This window comes from Drosophila sulfurigaster, chromosome 2R (genome assembly GCF_023558435.1).
Source record: "Drosophila sulfurigaster albostrigata strain 15112-1811.04 chromosome 2R, ASM2355843v2, whole genome shotgun sequence".
Taxonomy (NCBI): Eukaryota; Metazoa; Arthropoda; class Insecta; order Diptera; family Drosophilidae; genus Drosophila; species Drosophila sulfurigaster.
In genome coordinates this window covers 10,977,797-10,999,425 of record NC_084882.1, presented here as the reverse complement: position 1 = coordinate 10,999,425, position 21,629 = coordinate 10,977,797, and the positions used below count along the sequence as shown (strand labels likewise).

General features: G+C 37.6%; 1 protein-coding gene and 1 long non-coding RNA gene across 11 annotated transcripts in view; one reads left to right on the top strand and one right to left on the bottom strand.

The window, feature by feature from the left end:
- The window catches only part of LOC133836016 (neuroligin-1), an 85,519-nt gene that overhangs the window by 51,094 nt on the left and 12,796 nt on the right, over positions 1 to 21,629 (bottom strand). For 8 of the 10 annotated variants that reach the window (XM_062266279.1, XM_062266280.1, XM_062266277.1 and 5 more), the window contains 6 exons: positions 21,134 to 21,567; positions 20,215 to 20,565; positions 16,323 to 16,750; positions 15,613 to 15,731; positions 12,007 to 12,324; positions 1,561 to 2,700 (listed from right to left, as the gene is read on the bottom strand). In XM_062266279.1, coding sequence (XP_062122263.1) covers positions 1,561 to 2,700; positions 12,007 to 12,324; positions 15,613 to 15,731; positions 16,323 to 16,750; positions 20,215 to 20,565; positions 21,134 to 21,567 — 2,790 coding nt within the window. Of the gene's footprint in view, positions 1 to 1,560; positions 2,701 to 12,006; positions 12,325 to 14,757; positions 14,971 to 15,027; positions 15,732 to 16,322; positions 16,751 to 20,214; positions 20,566 to 21,133; positions 21,568 to 21,629 lie in introns of those variants that run through there. The other 2 variants (XR_009893674.1, XR_009893675.1) reach the window with 2 other exon arrangements.
- On the top strand, positions 15,428 to 15,945 carry LOC133836020 (uncharacterized). The gene is made up of 2 exons (XR_009893676.1): positions 15,428 to 15,517; positions 15,657 to 15,945. It is a non-coding gene; the product is annotated as an uncharacterized LOC133836020 (long non-coding RNA).

The following is a 21,629-nucleotide window of genomic DNA, read 5'->3' as shown; positions in this document are numbered from 1 at the left end:
TAAAAATGTAGCAAAAATAGCAAATTAAATTACAATAACCAGTAGAAGTTTTTTAATAGTTTTGAAAGCAATAAACGCTTAATACCCATTTGAAAGCATCGAAGAACAGGGTATAAAATTCCGTTAAAACCTTGGCAATCAGTGAAGCATAATTTGTACAACAATTTCCGTTGTGACCATCAGCTAAACAGGCGCAGCAACAGAAGGATGTGGACGAAGCCTGAACAAACGGATACAAATCTACTCCTGATGCTGATGGCTCTGCTGTTTTGCTGTTGCTTTTAGCCAGAACCCAGAACTGGTTCCGTCTGCTGTCAGACGGCAAAACTGTGGTCAAAAGTCAGAAGTGCGTTGAACTTAAGCGAAGCGTAAATGTTTTCTCCGCTCTTGTTTATTTGTTCTCCGCTCTCTTTTTTTTTTTGTTTTGTCGTTCGTTGTTGTTGGCTTTGCCGGATATTTTGTTTGAATGAGAAACGCAACACAGCTTTCAACCATTCGGGGGGGTTTGCTTTTTGTTTTTTTTTTTTATTTTATTTTTTGCCTGGGCGGTGGTCTCTGTGGCTGATTAGTACAATTTCAATTTTCACGCGGACATATTTTTGGGTTTAGCCAGAGGGGGCTTCGCTTTTCGTTTTCGTTTTTCGGGTTTCGGTTGTCGGTCTTGTCAGACCCAGAACGAAGGTCATTCAGTTTGATTGAGCAATGTTTTTGTTAGCTTCGGGTGATTTTGCAGGATATTTATGTGTATGGCGCTCCTTCACCATATTTTGCTATGTCATTCATTTTTCAAATATTTCTCTTTGTTTGGCAACCTCTAACAAGCAGCCCGACCACCAGCTGTGTTTTTTTCAAAAGTGGATTTATACATACGAAGAGCGAGAGTGTGTGTTTGCCCCATTTACTAAATATAATGCTCGCCTACCTTATGCCAAGTCATTGATTGCTGTTGTTGCCAACACTCTGTTTTTTAAATGAAATAATTCACATGTAAATTTAATACTCATCTCATAGAAAGTATAAATGAAAAGGCGCTTAAAGTTTAGAAATATTTTTCATTTACTTTCATCTTTTTTTTGCAATAATCGCAATGAAATCCCATTAAATTACGAATGTGTATTTCCAATCACATAAGTTGCTAGCACAATTTCCCATTTCAAGTATTGTGGCTGAAGTGGAAGCTTTAGCTTGATTATCCACCTAAATCGAATCGATGTTCACAAATGCAAGCTAAGCACATTTCGAGTACGTTAACGAAAACGAAAACGGAAGAGAAGCGAGTAAAGCACTTCATAATGAAATGAAATCTTATCATATTTTAGCTTGATTGCTACCTGTCCGCAATATTGTTTCCTTCTGCCACTGCAACATGCCACTGTAATGCAGCAGGCAGCAGCATGTGTTTTCAGCATTTTTTTGTTTGCATTTCTTGCATCAATATGGCACGTAGAAAGCAAAAAAAAAGAAATAAAAACACTTTCATCTTCTTGAGAAATCCATTCGTTCAATTGGATTTGAGGTTGTTTGCAATCATGGCTAAATGTTTTTGTTTTGTTAACTCACCTGTCGTGGGATTATGTCGCCCGGCTGCAGCTAAATTGAGATTGCGTGGCAGCGTCATGCAATCGCCACCGCCACCGCCGCCCCCGCCACCGACGACGTTGCTGTTGCCGCCAGTTGCTGTGCTGGTTAACAGCACATTGCCGCGGCTGTCCACAAGTGCGGTGCCACCGCCAGCCAGATTCAATGCGGCCGTGTTGCGGGCATAATTCAAAGTTGCTGCATGATGCAATTGGCTTGCCTTCGGCAAAGTCATTAGGCCCGGATTGTAGCTAACACTGTTGCCCGATACAACAACCGAGGCGCCTCCACCTCCGACTCCGACCCCAACCCCAACTCCGACAGCATTGCCTGGCACATTAGCGCCGCTGTTGTTGCCAGCGTTGCCACCACGACCAAAGGTCTGTGTCCCGCCTGCAACACTCATGCTCTTGATTTGCATATGTTCACGTTGCTGCTGCTGTTGTTGTTGTTGATGCTGCTGGTGTTGTTGGTGTTGCTGCTGCTGCTGTTGTTTGCTGCTGGTGCTGTAGGTGACATTGGCCAAGTTGTCGACCATTTTTGTGCCATCCTGCTGACTTGTTGACTGCTGCTGCTGCTGTTGCTGTTGCTGGCTAGTCAATTGCATCCCCGTGTTGGCGCATATGTGAGGAGGCGGCGGCTTGGATGCCTCGTTGGCTGCAGCAGCGGCAGCGGCAGCCGCTTGCAACAGCATTGCTGCCTGACCCGCCGTGTCCTGGCCATGGCTCTCCACATCGACAATCACATTGGAGCTCTGCGAGTGTCCCATGTGATAGTGGGCATGCTTTATGGGCTCCGGCGGATACGGCACCTGCTGATGCATGCCCCGCTGCTGGTACTGCTTCTGCAGTGTCTTCACCTCCAGCCGTGTCTTGTCGCGCTGATAGTAGACACCGGCGAATATCAGCACATTCAATATGAGCAGACTGCAACCGATGGCAATCGTTACGCTCAGAGCCGTTGAGTAGGCCGCATATCCGGCTGCCTCGAAACCGGAAGCCAGTGTGTCCGTTGAGGCGTTCGCCAGGGTTGTTGGCGCAAAAACGCCACCGCCGTTGCCCGTATAATTGCCACCAATTGGTATACATGTCGTATACATGTTGTTGGGCTCCACGGTGCTCACTACATGTGTGTGGAAATAGACAAAGAAGGAGAATTAGTGAGTAACATCGAGTGAAAGAGACAGAGAGAGATGAAGAGATAGAGCAAGATATGAATATGAATTTATTGCATGAGCAAGTTGTTTACGGCTGCAGCTAGGCAATTATAAATTGCCACAACTTGACTTATGACGCATACGAGCCATGTGACTGCCTCTGCATAAACATAAACACGTTATGCAATTATAGATACGTTTGTGTTTGTGTTAAATAAACATAGACAATAGACTTAAATTGAAGCCATAGTATTAACAATAACTGCTATTAAAGCTATTTCATAATAATTCAATAGATTGACATTAAATTAATAATCATGGTACTCTTTGGTAGTTTTAATATTCTGCTGATTCTTAGTAGATTTAGCTGACAATCTGGTATATTTTGTACTATATAAATTTTGAATTTTAGCCTTCGGTATGCTTTAGTATATATTTTCGGTATACGAATTCGGTATATTTTTAGAATATGGTTTTATTGAAAAAGAGGAGCGGGTATCTCACAGTTGGCTGTAACTTTCTCACTTTTGATATAGAAAATATTTGTATTTGCAAAATATTCTAATATTTTTAACTAGTATTACATTTCAATTAAATCTAGTTATATTATTTTTAACAAATCAATGAATAAATAATACATTTTTCAAAATGAAAATTTGTTTAAATTGTTTAAAATGCTGCAAACAATCTTTTTCTTTGTGTGAAACAATTATTTGAAGACCGTTTTGCATTGTAAATATGATTAAATCGATATTTTATTCATTTAATTTTTTAGTCTATCATATGGAGTCGAAACCTGATGCAACTTTATTCGAAAAAAAGACAGACTGAAAAGCTTTTAAGTGATTTGGTTGATCTAAAGTAATCGACTATACCTTGAGATTAGCATATTTATAATCTTTGATTTAATTTTCAAGAATTATTTGAAATATCTCAAGTAATGTAACATTTGTAATATTATCGAGCTCAATAACAATAAGGTAATTTAGAACTTTAAAATTTTCTTTGAGTAGAGATTTGTGCCAAGTGCATGTTATGGATTTAATAGGAATTTAAATTCCTTCATATTTATCATATATTATTTATCAAATATTTGGAGTAAAGCATTTGTTTGTTGAATGAGCTTTAGCTGCTGCTTGCCATTTTTGTATTGTATTTATTTTATGGCATGCATGTAAATACAAAATTGGACTGCAAACGTCTGCGAAACAAGAAACAAATGCTTTTGAAGTTCACTTCCTTGAAAATGTATTTGTCAATGTGCTCAAGTGTCTTGTTGTACGTTAGTTGTAGTTGCTGTTGCTGTTGCTTTGTTCTTCAGTTTGTTGTTCCCTTGTTTCGAGTCCGTCTTGTTGCTGTGGCTCAAGTGCTACCTACGCTTCGCATTGTTTTATGCCAAGACTTCACAGACTGAGTATCCTTGTGTGTATCCTTACATACTTCTTTCTCTTCGGTGTTTGTTTGTGTCTGTGTGTGTGCATGTGAGTGTCGATGTCGAAAAGTCTGTCTGAAAAGTTTTGCTTTTCAATTTTCTGCATATCAAACAATTCGACAAAAGTTCTGCACGAGATTAAAGACTTGTGCACGTATTTTGCATAAATATTTAGACAATCAACCCGAGTGCCTTAATAATAAGCACTTTTCGAATATGCCTCGCATTGTTGTTCACTTTATTTATTTATTTTTTCTTCTCAATAACTTGTGCGAACTCTTGCAGCTGCCAAGTAGCGCTGGAGAGCCTTCCCAATTTACATTTTTAAATCGCATTCGCATTTAATAATACGCATTTTCTTTCTGAATAACCAGTTAGACCGATTTGAGTACGAATTATTTACCTCTGAAATATTTCATAATTCGTTGAATTTTGCTGCCTTTGTCAACTTTTTTGACATTCAGTAAATACCTTTTCGCTGGATAAAAATTAAACAGTGGAGATGTTGCCTTTATACATTTCTATACCCGATACTCTTAGGGCAGAAGGGTATTACAACTTTGTGCCCAAAGGAAATGTATGAAACATGTAGAAGAAGGCATCCTATGGGTAGTGGCTATAAAAACGGCAGTCAAGTCTAAGTTGTTTGGACAATCTGGTCTATTTTGTGCTATATAGTATATTTTGTATGTAATAGTATATTGATATACAAACATAGTTTTCGATATATGTACATATTTCCGAATGTTTACAGAATATTAATTTTTGTAAATTTATAAAAGAAAACTTTTTGCTTTTATAAAAAAATTAATACCGGGTATCTCACAGCCGAGCACCCTCCACTGTATCTTTGTTACTTGTTAAAATTCTATTTGTGGAAAAAAATGTAAGTCGCAAATTTGTTAAAGTGGTTTAGGAATACTTATTACAGCACATTTAACATTTACAATGATTCTGGCATGAGTTAGAGGAAAGTCGCTAGATCTAAATCATTTTTGAAAGTCATACTATTATTATTAATAATATTTATTTCTCTACTCGATAGTCAGCAAATTGGTCCCTAAATAATTTAACAATTTTTGAACGAAAAGTTTCCCTTTTTCTGGTACACGAGTATCTAAGCTGTTTTTATAAATTTCACCCTCGACTCTGTTTTCACTCTTAATTCCTCCGACTAGTGTCATGAGCAGATGGCACATTTCACATTTAAGTAGAGTTAATCACTTCGCACGTGTGGAGTGTACAAGTAGATTAAATCTTCTATGCTGCAAGACAACAACAAATATGAGTGGTCAGTGATTGTCTTCTATCGCTTTACTTTATTTATAACCCCAAATGGTCCGAGTCTCTCTGACGGTGTATGGCAATTTGAAAACACTCAACCTGTCACTTGACGGACTTAAGGAGCAAACACTTTACGCCCCTCTCACAAGCTGGGGGACCAGAGACCCCCCTTTTGCTAAATGGCATAACCAGATAAGTTGCGACCCCAAGCAAAGAGGAATACATACACGTATACTATATACTATATACATATATATTTAAGAGAGGGGTAGCTGAGATGGAAATAACACACACACCCCCACAGACTTGTTGTAGCTTAGTCGAGCATTTCTAAATGCCCCACCGTAAGCTTTTTATCAAAACGCTCCATTTTGCATTTATTTTCAAGTTGAAATACGCTTTCTCTTTCTATGTTTTTTTTTGCTTTTTTGGACCCTGGGAAATTTCTATTTTAATTCCTTTTAATTTTTATTTTAATTTCGTTTTCGTTTTATTGCATGGACGAAGCACCAACGGTTGCTTGAGTTAAAGTCGCCCTCAACAAGCGTCGCATGCGTTCAAGGACCCTAGATAATTATGTACGAGGACACATGGCCGTAGCAACTTGAGGCAGATAACCAAAGCCGTAGCCGAAGCCGGAGCCCAGGCTCGAGCTCGAGCCAAAAAGAGATTGCCTTGGCCTGGTCTAGAGAGCTGAAGCAACTGCTGCCTAATGCTTAATGTGCCTTTAATTAGTGGAATGACAAAAAAGCCAACCATAAAATCAACTTAGGTTACAAATGCCCCAATGACTGCTGCCCCACCTCTCTTCCCACAAATCTCCCCTTGGCCAAGTCAAATGCTTGGCATGCAAAATTGTTTGCAATGCTGTGTAGCCTCAATTAAATGACCTTGCATAAATTAGATATCAGCGGCAGCAGCTGATGCTAACCTCTCCAGGGAGCGGGCATTTAAGAGGTGATTACCTAGCGCAACTTTCGGGCGATATTTCAATTTGCGGCGACTTATTATGGCTTATAGTTTGACATTTCGTCAACAGGCTTTCTGCTTAAAGCTCACCAAAAACACAAAAACATTTCCCTTTACGAATTTATATTCAACAACTTTCGGCATTTTAGTTTCAGCTTTAAGCGAAAAAACATCTTTGACAAACAGCAAATACATAGTTGCTTACTTTCTCTTCACTTTTCTATAAAATTGAGGCTAAACAAAACGAGAAACGAGGACTTTCCTTGAGTGAAGACTTAAAAGTATGGAAGCAGTCTCCTGCTCAAGTTGAAGCTCGATTAAACTTAAAGTTATTCAAGTCTGAGGGAGCAGAGCAATTTACTTGTAGCTGAATGGGTTTTGCTTTATAATATATGTGGCATTTAAAATGTGCCATAATAAAAACTTGTGAAGCCTTTTAAGTTCTTATCGATTCCGAATAGCGATAGGAACTGTTGTGATTTTTATTGGAATACGATTGTATTCCAATGTTGTAATTTTTGTTAAAGAATATTATTGTAAATTATGATATTGTATTTTAATAATACAAATGCGAAAATTGTTTCTATTGGTATATATATTAATTTAAATTGAAATTCTATAATAAAAACTCAAAATAAAAATTGGAATAGATTATTGTATAAAAATCATAAGTGTACATTGCATTTTGCCACATCTGAAAGAATTTTTGTGGTTTAATTTTTGAAAACTAATCTTTACTATTTGCTGTCCTTGATTTAAAATAAACAGAGAAATGTATAGTAAACGGATGTTAACGAAATAAGATAAATAAAATTGATTTAGTATACAAACTTAAGACAGACATTTCTATAAGATTCACCATTCACAATATACTTGTGGTGAATGCGGTCAGAGATGAGCCAAAAATAACTTTCTTTTGTTTAGTTCTCACACTTGGCACTTTAACTGGCCAAAAATAGTCCTCAAGTTGCTCTCGAAATATAACTGGAATTCTAATCCATACCAAGAACATATTTCCCTTGTGATTTCCATGCAAATAGATCTCTAATGTGCATCCACCGGCGTTAGTAAACAATGGCGCATGCTTGTGGCTTTGCCCTCCAAATCCCAGTCTTCGTGTTGCTGCGAGACACAACTTGAGCGATTCAGCATAACCAACGAGCTGAACGCTGGCGCACAACAACACTTCAAAGTTCAAAGAAAGTCTGGGATACAAAGGCAGAGAAGGCGAAAGAAAAGCTGAGCAGAGCCTGGACACTTCAACACATTTCCATTTCCATTACCATTTCTGTGCAATGCGATGCGATGCCATTCCTTCTCTGACCGACTTCAACTTCAACTGTTCAACTGCTCAACTATTCAACTGTTTTTCACCAGGTTTTTTTGCTGCTCTTGCAGTTGGTTTTTCGATTTGTGCGGTTTCTTTGTTTACGGCGACTTTGCTTTCGTAGATATTTTGGCTTTTAGTTGCATGCTTTTCTCGCTTGCTCTCTCTCTCTCTCTATCTTTCTCTCTTGCTCTTTCACATTTTTTTGGACTCGCGTTTTTCTGTTGTCCAAAGTCACGACATGGCGCTAAGGTGACGACAAGAACCCAAGGTGCATAGCTGGCAAAGTATGTCGAGTCTATATGACACTGGGAGACAGTTGCTCTTTGGATGTTGGTGTTGGTTATGCTGACGGTGTCGGTGGCCTGTCATGTCCTTGCCCGGCTTAGTGTCCTCGACTGTCACACTGACAGCTGTTTGTCGCATTTCCAACATTCTATCATCATCGTGCATCTATCTCGGATCTTTTTCCCACTTTTTCTCTGTCTCTGTCATACTATCTGTTTTGCTCTTGTTTTTTTAGGCGAGTTTGTTTTGCCGCATTTCTATCTTTTGCACTAATTGAAACGAACATTTTGTATACTCCGAAGGGATGTTGCCACCACAAGTCTTATGGGTGCGTCTCGCCTGTTTGTTTGGCTTGGATACGCTGCTTTGCTGATTAGTTGGTTGCACTCAGATAGCACTGCTGTAGCTTGTGGCTGAAATAATCTTTTTTTGTCAGTGCCAAACTTATTCTCCGGCTGTCTTAACTTTCATGTCCTTAAGTTGGACACTTCACTTTGTGGACAGTTTAAATACTTTTGTTTTTTTAACTGAACTTAAATAGACCTTGCTTTGAGTAAGGATCGGGAATTTTAAAGCATATTCGTAGGAATGTTTTAATAAATACCAAGTAAGAAAAATGGTTTCTGAAGACAAACATTAAAATATGTTGGTAACGAATACCTTAACTGATATTACGCGAAAGTCCGTCTACTTCTAATTCATAGAATAGATAGTCGATAATAATGTAAACATAGATCAATTTACTGAATAAGTTCGCTCGTTTATTTTTGGTCAGTGATGAAAGTTGTTCTCTTCGTTCGTTCGATATTTTTTTCGTCATTGTGAGTTCTATTTCGTTCATCAAAATCGTTAATCGTTTGTTTTCGATAAAAGTTCTTTGTTTTAAAGTTCTTCGTTCAATAATTGAATTTAGAATTTTATTAGTAAATTTGTAAGGCATTTATAATATAACTTGAACTCAGATATCGCCAAAATAAGTGTTGCTATAGCAATCGATAGTTGGACGATATTGAAAGGAACATGTGAATATAGTATGAACAAGAACGAACCGAATTAAAAAGTGTGATGAAGGTGAACTTATTCAGTTCGTTCACTCCACTGAAAAGGTAATTTTTATTCCTCCGTTCGCTCGAAAGCTGCTCAACACTGGTTTTTAATATTCTGTGAGTACAATTAATTTAAGTACAACTTAAATTAATTAAACTCCTAGCTTATTATCATTATATATATAGTTTAATTCGCTGCTTTTATATTAAAGTTCGCGTTCGCTATATGTCGCTCACTTTATGACAGAAGTAAAAGTCAAAGGTACACACAAGTCATTTGGACTGCGGCTAAGCCAACAGTGCAATAACTTTTAATTTACACGACGTAACTTGGGGGAACCAACCTGCAGCTCCTGCACCCCGGCTAAAACCCCCTTGGCCATGGCGCCAAACCTTTTTCTCATGCTGGTAGCTAATGCATTTTGTATTGGCCAAGTCAAAGTGCTGTGTGCACAGGGAGTGAGTTTGGGTTTTGAAATTGACTGTCTTACTTTTGACTTTGAGATACGCCAAAAGGGAAAATGTAAACGGCTCCGGCGACGGGAGTAGTTGCCACGCCCCCCTCTCCACACACATTTGATGTTTGAGTTGCATTCAACGCTGGTGACTTTCTCGTATCCGCAGTTGGCGTTGCACTTGGCAGCGAGTAAGTGTGTTTGAAAAAAAAAACCATCATCATCATCATCGTGAGCATCCAGCATCAAAGTTTGCTGTTAATTTAGGGTAAGTGTCGAAAAAGTTCTACAACGAGTTTTATATAAACTGGCTTAATGAGTTTTTTCAGCTTGGGCGGCAAGTGTATAAAAATTATGCACAGTTTGCATTTGTGGCTGAAAAGAATGCTAAATTGCTTCTTAAGATCAGTGCCAAAGTGAACTAGAATTACTGCTGCCCAAACGGCAATGGAAACGACAAATTTATGTTTGGTTTTTGTTCAGACAATACGAGTGAAAGGATACAACAGGGCCCAAGCCAATGGCAAAGCCGAAGTCGCACGCCAAAGTATTCACATACTTAATACAGATTACAGTTGAGTGCATTTTCAAAAGTCAGCACTCGACACAATATAAATTCAAAAGCCAAAAGATGTCTGGCTCTGTGCTGTTGCTGCTATTGCTGCTGCCCCAGACGCAATTTCAATAAGCAAACGACACAGCTGGGGGTCGAGTTGGGTCAGTTGGCCACACACAAATGGAAACGTCATGGTCCGGGCACAAAATGCCAACTTTGCAATTTGCAATTTAACTTGAGAGAACCACAGAAGTGAAGTAAACAGACAGGGCCAGACTAGGCCCAAGCCCAAGCCGATGCTTTTGCCAAGTGTAAACAAATCTTCTGATTCTTGCAAAAGCCAAAGCTAAAGTGTTGATTTCGAGCTCTCCCTATATGCTTAAGTCACAGCAAATAGACCTACAACATACTCCCCTCATCTCGGCCTCTCTTTCACCACAACAAATATAAAGAAAAAATAAGAGAGAAAAATATTTGGCAACAATGTTGCCTTACAATTCGCATTTATTTGACTCGCACAACCCTTTGTCGAACCCCACATGGCGTATGCGTTATATTTGATTTGTTTCGCTTTACCAAGTTATTTAACTTGCACATCTGCGCAAATTTGTGCCCCATTTGCGCTCAGATATAAAGTCCTAATGTAAATACGATAAATTATATGACAACTACTCCTATTTAGCACTATGCGTAATGCTCAAAAAGCTAGATAAATGTTAAGCCAACAGTAAATTCAGATATTTGTTGGCTAAGTAATCATAAATCAAGCCTATCAGATTTCCAACTTTCCGCATTATTAGTGCTGACAATTAAAATATTTTACTTTAATGGTAGACATACTGCTTTCATATAAAATATCCATTAAATTTCTATAAAATTCATCATTAATATTTCATGAATTTAGCTTTAAGAGAATTGAATTTACAAGAAAAGTTTAACAAGCGGTTCACACCGAGTTGGTGTAAACTAAACTCAATTTAATACATAACAGAATTATTTTCATGAGTGCTAAATTTATATTTTCCAATAATTTCATTAATGGGTCAAAGGAATTTAATTGAATTGCTAAAATGTAGTACAAGCACCACAAGTGAAACAGGAACAATAAATAAAATTCTGATTTTATCAACAACTATCAAATATTAACATTTTGAATAAGTATTTTAAGTTAAAGCTGGTTCTAAACTGCGCTTTAAATTATAATTTGTAATTTTTATTGTTTAGAAGGATGTGATGTCACCCTTGGCAAAATGATTTAAATTGATAGAATTTTTCATTTTGGTCCAAGCAATGGGATTGAGCAAACCTTAGCCAAACTGCCTAAAGGGCAATCTCAGCCATGTTGTGTCTGTCGTCAACATATGCTAAAGATGCGTATATTTATTTGTATCTCAAGTTAGTTAAGATTGCTGTCAGTAAATGCCTTTGTATTATGTTTTTGACATGTGTAATTATAGAATGTCAAAAACATAGTTTTCAACTTGAAAGTATGATTTTCGCTTTTCAATTTAAGTTTACTTTGATTTGAAATGGTGTCTTATAGTTTTGTATTCTTTTAAATTCATTGTACTACACAATCATGTACAATAGAATTAGTAATTTAGCAGCTAAAAATACTTTCAAAATAATTAAAAAATAGTTAACTACACACAAAATATAAATAAATTTGCAGTTAATGAAACAATTCTTATTGAAATATTGAGGTCAAATTAGTTTGTGTAGTAACTAAGAAATGTCAGCTTCACTTTTAGTCTTGGCAAATTTTTCAAGTTTGCAAGATGCCTGATTGTTTCGAATGCCGTTAGAGATAACCTAGGGTCTGGCTGATGGACTTTTAGTTGCTACAGACAATTACAAAAGTTACACTCAGCAACTGGCAGCATTATTTGTATTGTACAAAGGTCGTTATACTCACCACCGAGGATGCCATTCAAATAGGCTGAGGCATTCAGTACCCGTCCTTTCTTCACCATCATTTGCTCATCGATAAACAGAAGACGCGACGACGGCGACGACGATGAGGAAGAGGATGTTGTTGTTGTGCCGGCAGCTGACAAACCAAATGGATCTGGCTTAACGGGTCCCTCGTACAATTCCATATCGTCGTGATTGCGAAATAGATTGTGTCGGGCTATCACATCCTCCATGCCGGCGCGATGTAGCTCGGGTATTAAACGCAGCCAAATCGAGAGTTGGTGAGCTCGAAAGTGATTCTTAATGCGCGGTTTCATGCCTTCACCGAGATGTGTTGCGTTGTGTTGACATTTTCAAAAGAAATACCAAAAAAATAGACAATAAAAGCGAAAACAAAGGCGTTAATGTAAACATCTTTATTACCATGGGACATACGATGGTATTCATGCATGCAAATTGACCTGGTGCCAACTATTTCAGTTGCTTGTTGTTGTTGTTGTTCTTCTTGTTGTTGCTCTTGCTTTGGGTTGCCTTTTAAGACATTTGCATGCCAGAAAGGTGAAACACTGTTCGCAATTGAGGACACCTTATCCCCTATTTGCCTGTTTGCCTTGCTTGATGTTGATGTTGATGTCTTGTTTATTTAACTGACTGAACGACATAAAAGTGCTTAATTTTAGATGCCGCCAGGTAGGTCATAGCCTGGATGGGGTTTACTTGGGATTGGGTTCAGCCTTTCCCTTCAATCTGCCTTTCTGTCTGTCTGCTTGCCTGACTGAGCCAATGGGGCTAAGCAGAGGCTTCCGTGCCAGTTTGTTTATTTAGTAATCAAAGCACAAGACATGAAATATTTTACAACACGTCTTGTTCTACGTTTCTCAAGAAACTTAAATAATTCAATTGCATTTAGCTTATGACGATGGTTAGTAATTAAGTACTTTCTTCAAATTTGTAAATACAAAATGTAATATAATAAAAATGTTTTGATATTTATACCAAAATATAGCATTCATTATATTTTAGAATTTCTTTGGTATATTTTAAGAATAATATCATTCGAGTGTGGCTTTCCTATTTGTTTCCTGAATAACTTAATGATGCAGTTATAAATGCATAGCTCATAGATTTTTATAAATATTTTACTTGATAAGTTTTTTCATTTCAATTTGTTAATGCAGCATTTAAAGTACAAAATTGAAATCAAACAAATTTCTCAATATTTGCGTGATTTATTAAAAAGTAAGACTAACTTAAAAGTATTTGTATGAATTCCTAACTTAAAAAATGTATGTAGAAGTAAAATTCAACAAACCATTAATTATTTTTGTCCCTATTTAGGCAAGTCTTTGCGATAGCTACGCTTAGCGTTTAACTTTGAAAATGTGGAATGTTAAATATTTTTTGTACAAACACTACACTAATATGTCATATACAAAAATCTGTTAAACATCGATTCACTTCAACGCATTTGGATAAGCAGAAGCCCACATTCGTTGAGTGTCAATAGGTTAATAAATATTGCATACACTTAGGTTCTTTATAATTTATGCAGCACAACTTTGAAATCAACCTTCAGCGACATGTACATAAATAATGATGAGTGTGAGCCTTTCAATGTGTGTGAGTGTGTGTGAGTGTTTGTGCGTGTATGATTCAATCTGCGAGGAATGTGCCTTTGTGAACGATTCGCTCGATTGTGGCGACACATGTGTGCAGTGTATTCTCATAATTCTATTCCATTCGATGCGATTGAAATCGAATGGATTTCGATTTCACTTTTTCAGCATATCAAATCAAAACTCGCAATCAGTCGTGGGCGTCGACAAATCCTTTGCAACTACATCCTTTGTGCGTATTGTATGTCAATGACAGGGGTATTGAGCAGAAGTTGAAGTCTTTCAAGAACGCCCTCTCGGTATGGACATCGGGACGTGAAAAGGGACGAGTGTGTCAGCTGTTGGCGAGTCCTTTCAATTAAAATCAAACAAAAAGCGAACAAAGCACGTTGCATACCAGTCGTATACTTGATATGTATACTGCTCGTAATGCCGACATGTGCGTAAAGTACTTCGTTTACAGTCCAATTGCCATCTATTATCGTTCAGTCGAAATCATAAACAGGTAAATTCTTTCTCTCTTACAAAATGGCATTAGCTGTATACAAATGTTATTGCCAATAAATGATACATGAGGGCACAAAAGATAAAATTAGACCTCAAATGATTTCGTTGTTGAAATACAATAAGATTGAATCAGCGGCAACTTTTTAATTTAAATGTGAAACAGGACATGAAAGGGTATAGAATGAATCGACTTAAATTGTATGCCATTTTTACTCTCGATTTTTGTATATTTTTATATATCATGTAAATTCGTTTTATGCATTTGCTAGACACCATCTGCTGAAGGGCATTCAAAATTTCATTACCATTATATGTAGCACCATTTTATAAAATTTGAATTGTTGTCTCGTTGTCGCTGAGTTGCTCGTCACACACACACACACATACAAAAAAAGGTGTGAAAAATTTTAACTTAATAACATTTGCACACATTTGACATGACGCGGAGGCATCATTTTTGAGCACATATAAAGCTTTATGTGCTCCGCTCATGGTTGGCACACGCATACCCTAGCACTGATGTTAGAAGGGTATTTGGATTATGATTAGGAAACACATGTAATTGTACAATATAAATTTATTACGAGGTAACTCAGAGTCGAGCATGCCTAAGCGCAGCTGGCTGTCAGTTGTCTTTGATAGTCGCTTCCCTTTTTTTTCTGTGTTATCTCCGGTAGGTAACCTTCAACAGCCACTCGGGTGTAGCCTTGTTTCTCTTTTCGTTGTAATGCTACCCCGCATTCTCCCATTTCACGTTTTTTTCTTTTCCACCGTATATTTCACAACAGCCCCCGCAGTTGGCTGCTGAGCACGCGTCGGGTTTTTTTTTGGGCCTGGGCCTTCTTTAAAATTTAAATTAAATTTGATTCCATGATTTTTTCTCTTCTTTTGATACTCACATTTTCTGGTGCCGCTTTTAAGGAAGATGCTGCTAAATTTTTAGCTCTCATCTCACAGTTCCGCGTATTCTTTTCTCATTTCAATGTGAGAGGTGAATTTGTGTTGAACAATCTTTTTATGTTCTAAGTATGTGAATATATTGTGTGAGTTATGTGTAATTTATCTGTACTTAAGTCAATTCACTCGCTTACTATCCTTTTTCAAAGTACTTTTTAATGCTTAAATATTCTTTTTGTTTTCAAAATACAAAATACTTTGACATAAAAATGTAATAGCTGCTAATAACACTTCGCAATTTATTAATGTTCATCTTTCATCGCAGTAAATTCTTTTTAAATAAACTTTAAAAATAACATTTGTATTGTGCATATAAAATGTAAGAAAGAATTGTCAGTCTCGTGTTAAAGTACATGTATTCGAAGTATTTGGAAATTTGAAAATCTTTTTTCTTGCGCAACCATTGAAGCAAGCGTTCTACTTTGCAGAAAGGTATTTAAATTCCCATTTTAAGGCCAGCCAACATGAGAAGTGCACACGAAAATAGTCGAAATAAACTGCAAAGTGAACAACTTTTGGCATCTCACCTATTTCCAAATATTTTTGATGCAACGGATCATAATTTTCCCAGGTGATGCTGCGAAAACGATTGCGTTCCTTTGAAACCGGCAGCACTGAGTCCTGTCGATGATGTTCGTTGGGATTGCTGTGTAGATGGTAAAAAGAAGAATGTGGAAAGAGAACAGAGATGTATTTGTCAGACAGAGATGGGAAAAGATACATAAATTGCAAGATACAGTTGAGTGAAAATGTGCTCCAAAGAATTTCTTGTTTGCCCTGGCGTTCTTGTTGTCCGTGTACATTTTTGTTGTTTTCTTTCTAAGAGCTGCGTGCACAAATAGAAAATGCTTAAAATGCAAGGGCTTTACATAGTTTGTTTTATGGCACTCGGGCAGTGGGGTAGTTGGGTAGTTGTGTAGTTTTGGGTAAGTTGGCCAGGTGAGCAGCAGCAGAGGCAGGTGTTGTTAGACTGTTGCTGAAAGTGCAGCCAGCAGACAAAAAACCCAGTTTTGCTTTACGGACAATCAGCGCTAAGTGTTGCACACGAAAGAAAAGAAGTGTTTAGAATAGCGGAAGAAACGTCGCTTGCCTGACAAATTAGTGTAAGTGGCTTAACGTTGGCCAAGGGATTCTAGCTAAGTGATGCAATATACGGCCACCATCATAATGATGATGCTGATGATGATGATGATGATGATGATGATGATGGGTAACTAACTGCAACTACTTAACTTACCCGGTGCGCGCGAAATTCGTCCAGTAGATCATCACTGCCTCAGACAGCGCCGTCTCGGACTTTGTATAGTTTTGAGGAAAATGACTGAAACCATCCACAAGCGGTGCTCCGAATATGTAAGGCAAATCCTCACCGTGCACAGTCCCCATGCGTTGCGGGTAGTCGCCATCCTTGGTCTGATAGTCGAACACATAGAAATAGCAGCGACCCGATGGCTGTGTTGAGGCAGCCAATGTGGAGGCGGCTACGTTGCCAGCTCCGCTGGGAGTCGATGAGCTGACGGGTGGCGGCGATTGGGCAGCCAATATGTCCCCGGCGCGTACTATGGGTGCCACGAACTGAGCATCGGATAGCGCTGCCACCGCCGTGTCACGTGTGTTTATCGGATGCTGTGATGTGCGGTCCCAGTCCGTGTACTCGTTCACAATCTGGGGGGTACATGCAATGGAAGGATGAGATTTATCAGTGCTGTGATTCATGGCTTTCGAATCGATATTTTTCAATTAATGTCGAATTCAAGGTTTCAGAACTTAACCCATCAATTATTTCGAACCATTTATTTTATTTGCGCATATGGTAGATTAGGCATTTTCAACAATATAGTAATGTTGAACAATTCAAACTAATAAAACCATATTCTAAAAATATATTAAATAAATATACCGCATAAAAACTAAAAATATACTGATGGCTATAATTGATATATTGATATTCAAAATGTAACTTAGAGTAAAAATAAAGTATAGTAAACAAAATAAAAAAACTCGATTTCATTAGTTGCTTTTTGTCATACAAAGATTTATCCTAAATATGTGAAAAAATAAATAATTATAACTCTGCTTCTTAAACAATTAAAACGAAACTATTAAGATGTTGCATATGTTACATAAAAAAATTAATAAATTATAAATGCACAAAATATGATTAATAACATAATCTCTTACAAAAAGAAATGGACAAGTATTGGCAAGTGTAATTTGTCATTCTGAAACAGAAGAATACCTTATTGCAGTTGTAACTGTGTGCTTGAATCCCAAAGCCCAAACTAATATGCACATACTACCATGTAGAATCTGGAAACTGGAATGGCATGCATACATGTTTGTGTTTGTGTGTATATGATATGGTACACATGTACTACTATATGCATATGCATGTATGTATGTACATATGTGTATGCCAAGTCAAATCCATGCGGGATTACAAGCGGATTTTTGCTTGTGCTGTTTGCTGTGGTTATTATTATTTTTGCCACCATCTGTGGGTTTTTAAGTGAACCACAAAATGCATCTGTAAAATCGATGTCATGCATAATTTAAAACCAAAAAGGGTGCACTACTCCACTCAATTCTAGTGAGCGAAATATGGCGCAATATATGCCATATAAGATACGGGAATTTAAAAGCAATGTTTATTTTAAGCGTTTTTGCTTTGAATGTTTTCCATTTATATTAATTGCATGGTAAATTCGATAAAAGACAGTTGCAATATTGTTGTTGAGTTTATAAGACGTGTTGTACTTCTCAAATTTAGTTGATAATCTAAATAACCAAGTATTATAAAATGAATCAATAAACTAATAATATTATTTATTAATACGGTATTTTGTAGCACTTTTAATATTGTTTGTTGAGTATATTCTTTATAAATGTTATTTATTTAATTGGGAAAATAGTTTAGCAACATTGCAGTTAATTCATTAAGTGAATTGTAATTCATTAGTAGAGATACATTTCTTGAGTTTACGGCTCGATGCAAAACGAGACTATATATGCGGAATTACTGAATGCATTGTAGGAACGAAACCCCATGTCAGAATTGCAAGCAGTCGCCTTTTCCCCCAAGTAGGTGAATGAGTGCGAGTGCCAGTGCGAGTATAATGAAGTAAAATAAATACGAATGAATGTATGCGCTATAATCGTGATATATGCGTTGGCAATTTACGGCTGCTTCTGTGTCTGTGTGCACTTAAAACGCTCACATACACACACACACTCGTGCATACACACGAATGTACTTGGTTTTAATATGGCAAATGGTGACAGCGTCGACTGGCGATGACGATGTGTCTTAGGATGAGGCTGACTGTTGACTCTGCTGCTTCTGCTGTTGCTTCTGCTGTGATTTGGGTTAAGTGTAGCCTGTGCGTTTTTAAGTAGGTGTGTGTGTGTGTGTGTGTGTTGTTGGGTGTCCGTTTCACATCTTCATGCCCATGCAGATACACTTAATTCACATATATTTTTGTATGTGTATACTGGCTTCATGTCCTTGCCAATGCATGTGTATGTGAGTATATGTGTGTGGGGATACATACAAAAACACATTTGCCAAATAAAGCGTGTTAATGATTTGGCTGCAATGGCGTGTTAACTGCCTTCCATTTCGTTCGCTTGCGCATTACAAAATACAAAATAAAACAAGTAAGTAAGCTACAGTCAAGAGTACTCGACTGTGAAATACCCGCTAGCCATATATATATATACCGAAAATACTATAAAAATACTGAAAATATAACAAATGGTATATTTGGTATATTGATATAGTACATTCAAAATATGCCATAGACGGCACAATATACCAGATTGTCAGCCAAAGCAACTAAGACCCCTAGTAAGTAGGCCCATACAAAAGTATTTCTTTAATAACTTCCACAATTGTTATCTGATCGCAAATTTTCAGGAATCATAACTACTAAAGTAATTATAGAATATACCAAAATTCGCAACTCTAGCTTTAAAATTACGCTTATCATTCGTTTTTTTTGATTTGCGGGGGCGGAAGTGGGCGTGGCAAAAATTTGAAACAAACTTGATCTGCGTGCAAACATAACAAATGCTGTCGAAAAAAAATTATAGCTCTATCTCTTATAGTCTCTGAGATCGAGTGTTTCATACGGACAGACGGACAGACACACAGACGGATAGGCGGACATGGCTATATCTCGGCTGTTGACGCTGATCAAGAATATATATACTTTATAGGGTCGGAGATGCCTCCTTCTACCTGTTACATACATTTCCTGCCGGCACAAAGTTATAATGCCATTCTACCCTATGGGTAGCGGGTATAAAAAGAATAAAATATTGCTGAGCGTGTAAGCACATGCATAACATGAAATTCAGTTCTAATATGTCTGCTTCTTTGTAGCTACAAATGTTACTTATACGCACGGTGTTCACTTGGGTACTTATAATAGCGGCTACACTTGTAACTAACGTGCCACCATTTTAATTGACTTTTTTAGCCAGTCATTCATTCAAAATGATGCTGCCTTTCACTCGTCAACTTTTTCCATTTATTCATTTCATTTTCAAGGTAGGCTACTCAAATAATGCGAACATTATAGTATGTATAGAAAGCATATTCCGGAGCTGTGGTGTAATTATATCTTTGATCTTTAAAACCATGGATTATGAATATAATTTTCTAAGGATATAGGATAAATACCGAGCTAAAATTCGAATGAATTTGTAAATAAAATTTCAAATAAACAACAATCTTTACGTGGTATTTTTGTTATTCCTACCCGTTGATCTTTCATGTTGGCAAAACGGGTACGAACGTAACCAAGGAAAATGAAATCTTTTAAATAATCTTCGCGTTTGTATAACGTGAAAAAGTAGTCTCAAGATAAGAGAATCATTAAGGCTATACATTAACTGGCGCCTCAAAAAAAAAAATGTCTTTCACGGTCTGGCCAAAGCTCTCTGAAATCCTCAAATGAATCACAAAACAAGAGAAAGTGCAATCAGATTAACAGATTTATGTGGCAGACTGTAGGCCACGGAGCCCCCACAAAGAGTCTCGAGCCAGTTCCGGTCTGGTACATTTTGTTAGAGTCAGTTAGTTGGCTTATTTATAGCCTCGCCTTGCAGTAGGTACTCGTACTCACCGTATAGAATATCTCATTGAGGTGGTAATTGTAAGCGTTGCGCACATAAGTGCGTATAATTTTATCCCGTCTTTCGCCCTCGAATCCATTTTGTATATCGTGAGCGCTGAATCGCCAAATCGATTCACCAGTGACAACGCCAAAGAGTACATCGTAGTGTCCGCCCATGTTTGCCGTTGATGCCGAACCTCCAAAGTAGCCAGAGCTGCTACTAAACGCTGACCCAGAACCAGAGCCACCGCCATTGCCACCGGCTGACTGGGAGCCATCTGATGAACGCTTTGAGTTGCGCGTCATTAAATCATCGATATCGAGATTGGAATGTCCGGGTCGTATGACAACGCCATCAACCTAAATTGAAATTGAGAGCCAGAAGCAAAAGGGGAAAAATAAAGATAAAGTAAGAGTGAGACCAAAAGAACTTAGATATAAAGCGTTCAATTGTTATGCTAAAGAAAAAAATAAGAATGAAGTAACTTGAAGTACCACATTTAAAGGACAGCACAAAAGCAACTGAAGTAAGAAATAAAGCCCGCTGAAGCGTATGGCAAAAAGATGAACCAAAAAGATGGACAAATGAAAATCGGCGTGAAAAAACAGTAAAGCTTAAGCACAAAAGCAAGATAGTCGAAACTAAATGAGAAACAAGCCGAAATTACACTCGAACCTTTGACCATTGTAAGTCATGAATGAACTCGTAATGAAAGATGATGCCTAAATGAAAAACCGCAAATACGGGATAAAGATAAGAATAAGAATAATCGAAAATGTCTCAAGTCTATTCTCTTGTAAGCACTTGCGTCTATTTTTAACATATTCTTGAACTTTGCTCAATTTCCTTTGCTGTCGTTGAAGCTTTTTCTCGATTTAAGTAGAGAAATTCAACAATTTTATATTTTATATTTTTTATGTTGCTCACCGATGGTCCGAATGATGTAAGAAAATTTGGTGCTTGAATATCAGCTCCATAGAGATCTTCCAGTGGCACTTCTCTAAGGCAATCTACGATCTGCTCGTGATGCCTGTTCAAATCTTCGGGTATGGTACAATTAACCTCTTTGGCCAGTTTAATGGCGAACAGCACTGGATCATCGACCAGAGCCCATGAGGAATAGGCCGATCCGGACATAAGAATGGCTCGATGAAAGAGACCGCGCACCATTGTAGGTGAGGTCATCAGATAATTAATACAGGCAGCGCCTGTTCCATGTCCCGCCAGGGTCACAACATTTGGATCACCACCAAACTTTTGAATGTTCTGCTGTATCCAATGCAGTGCTGCCATCTGATCCATCAGACCATAATTAGCCACACGTGCGTGGACATGTGGACTGGGATTCGCATTAAGAAATCCTGATGAAATCATAGCATATCATTATTGAATATGTATCGAGGATATTTAACAAAATATCTTA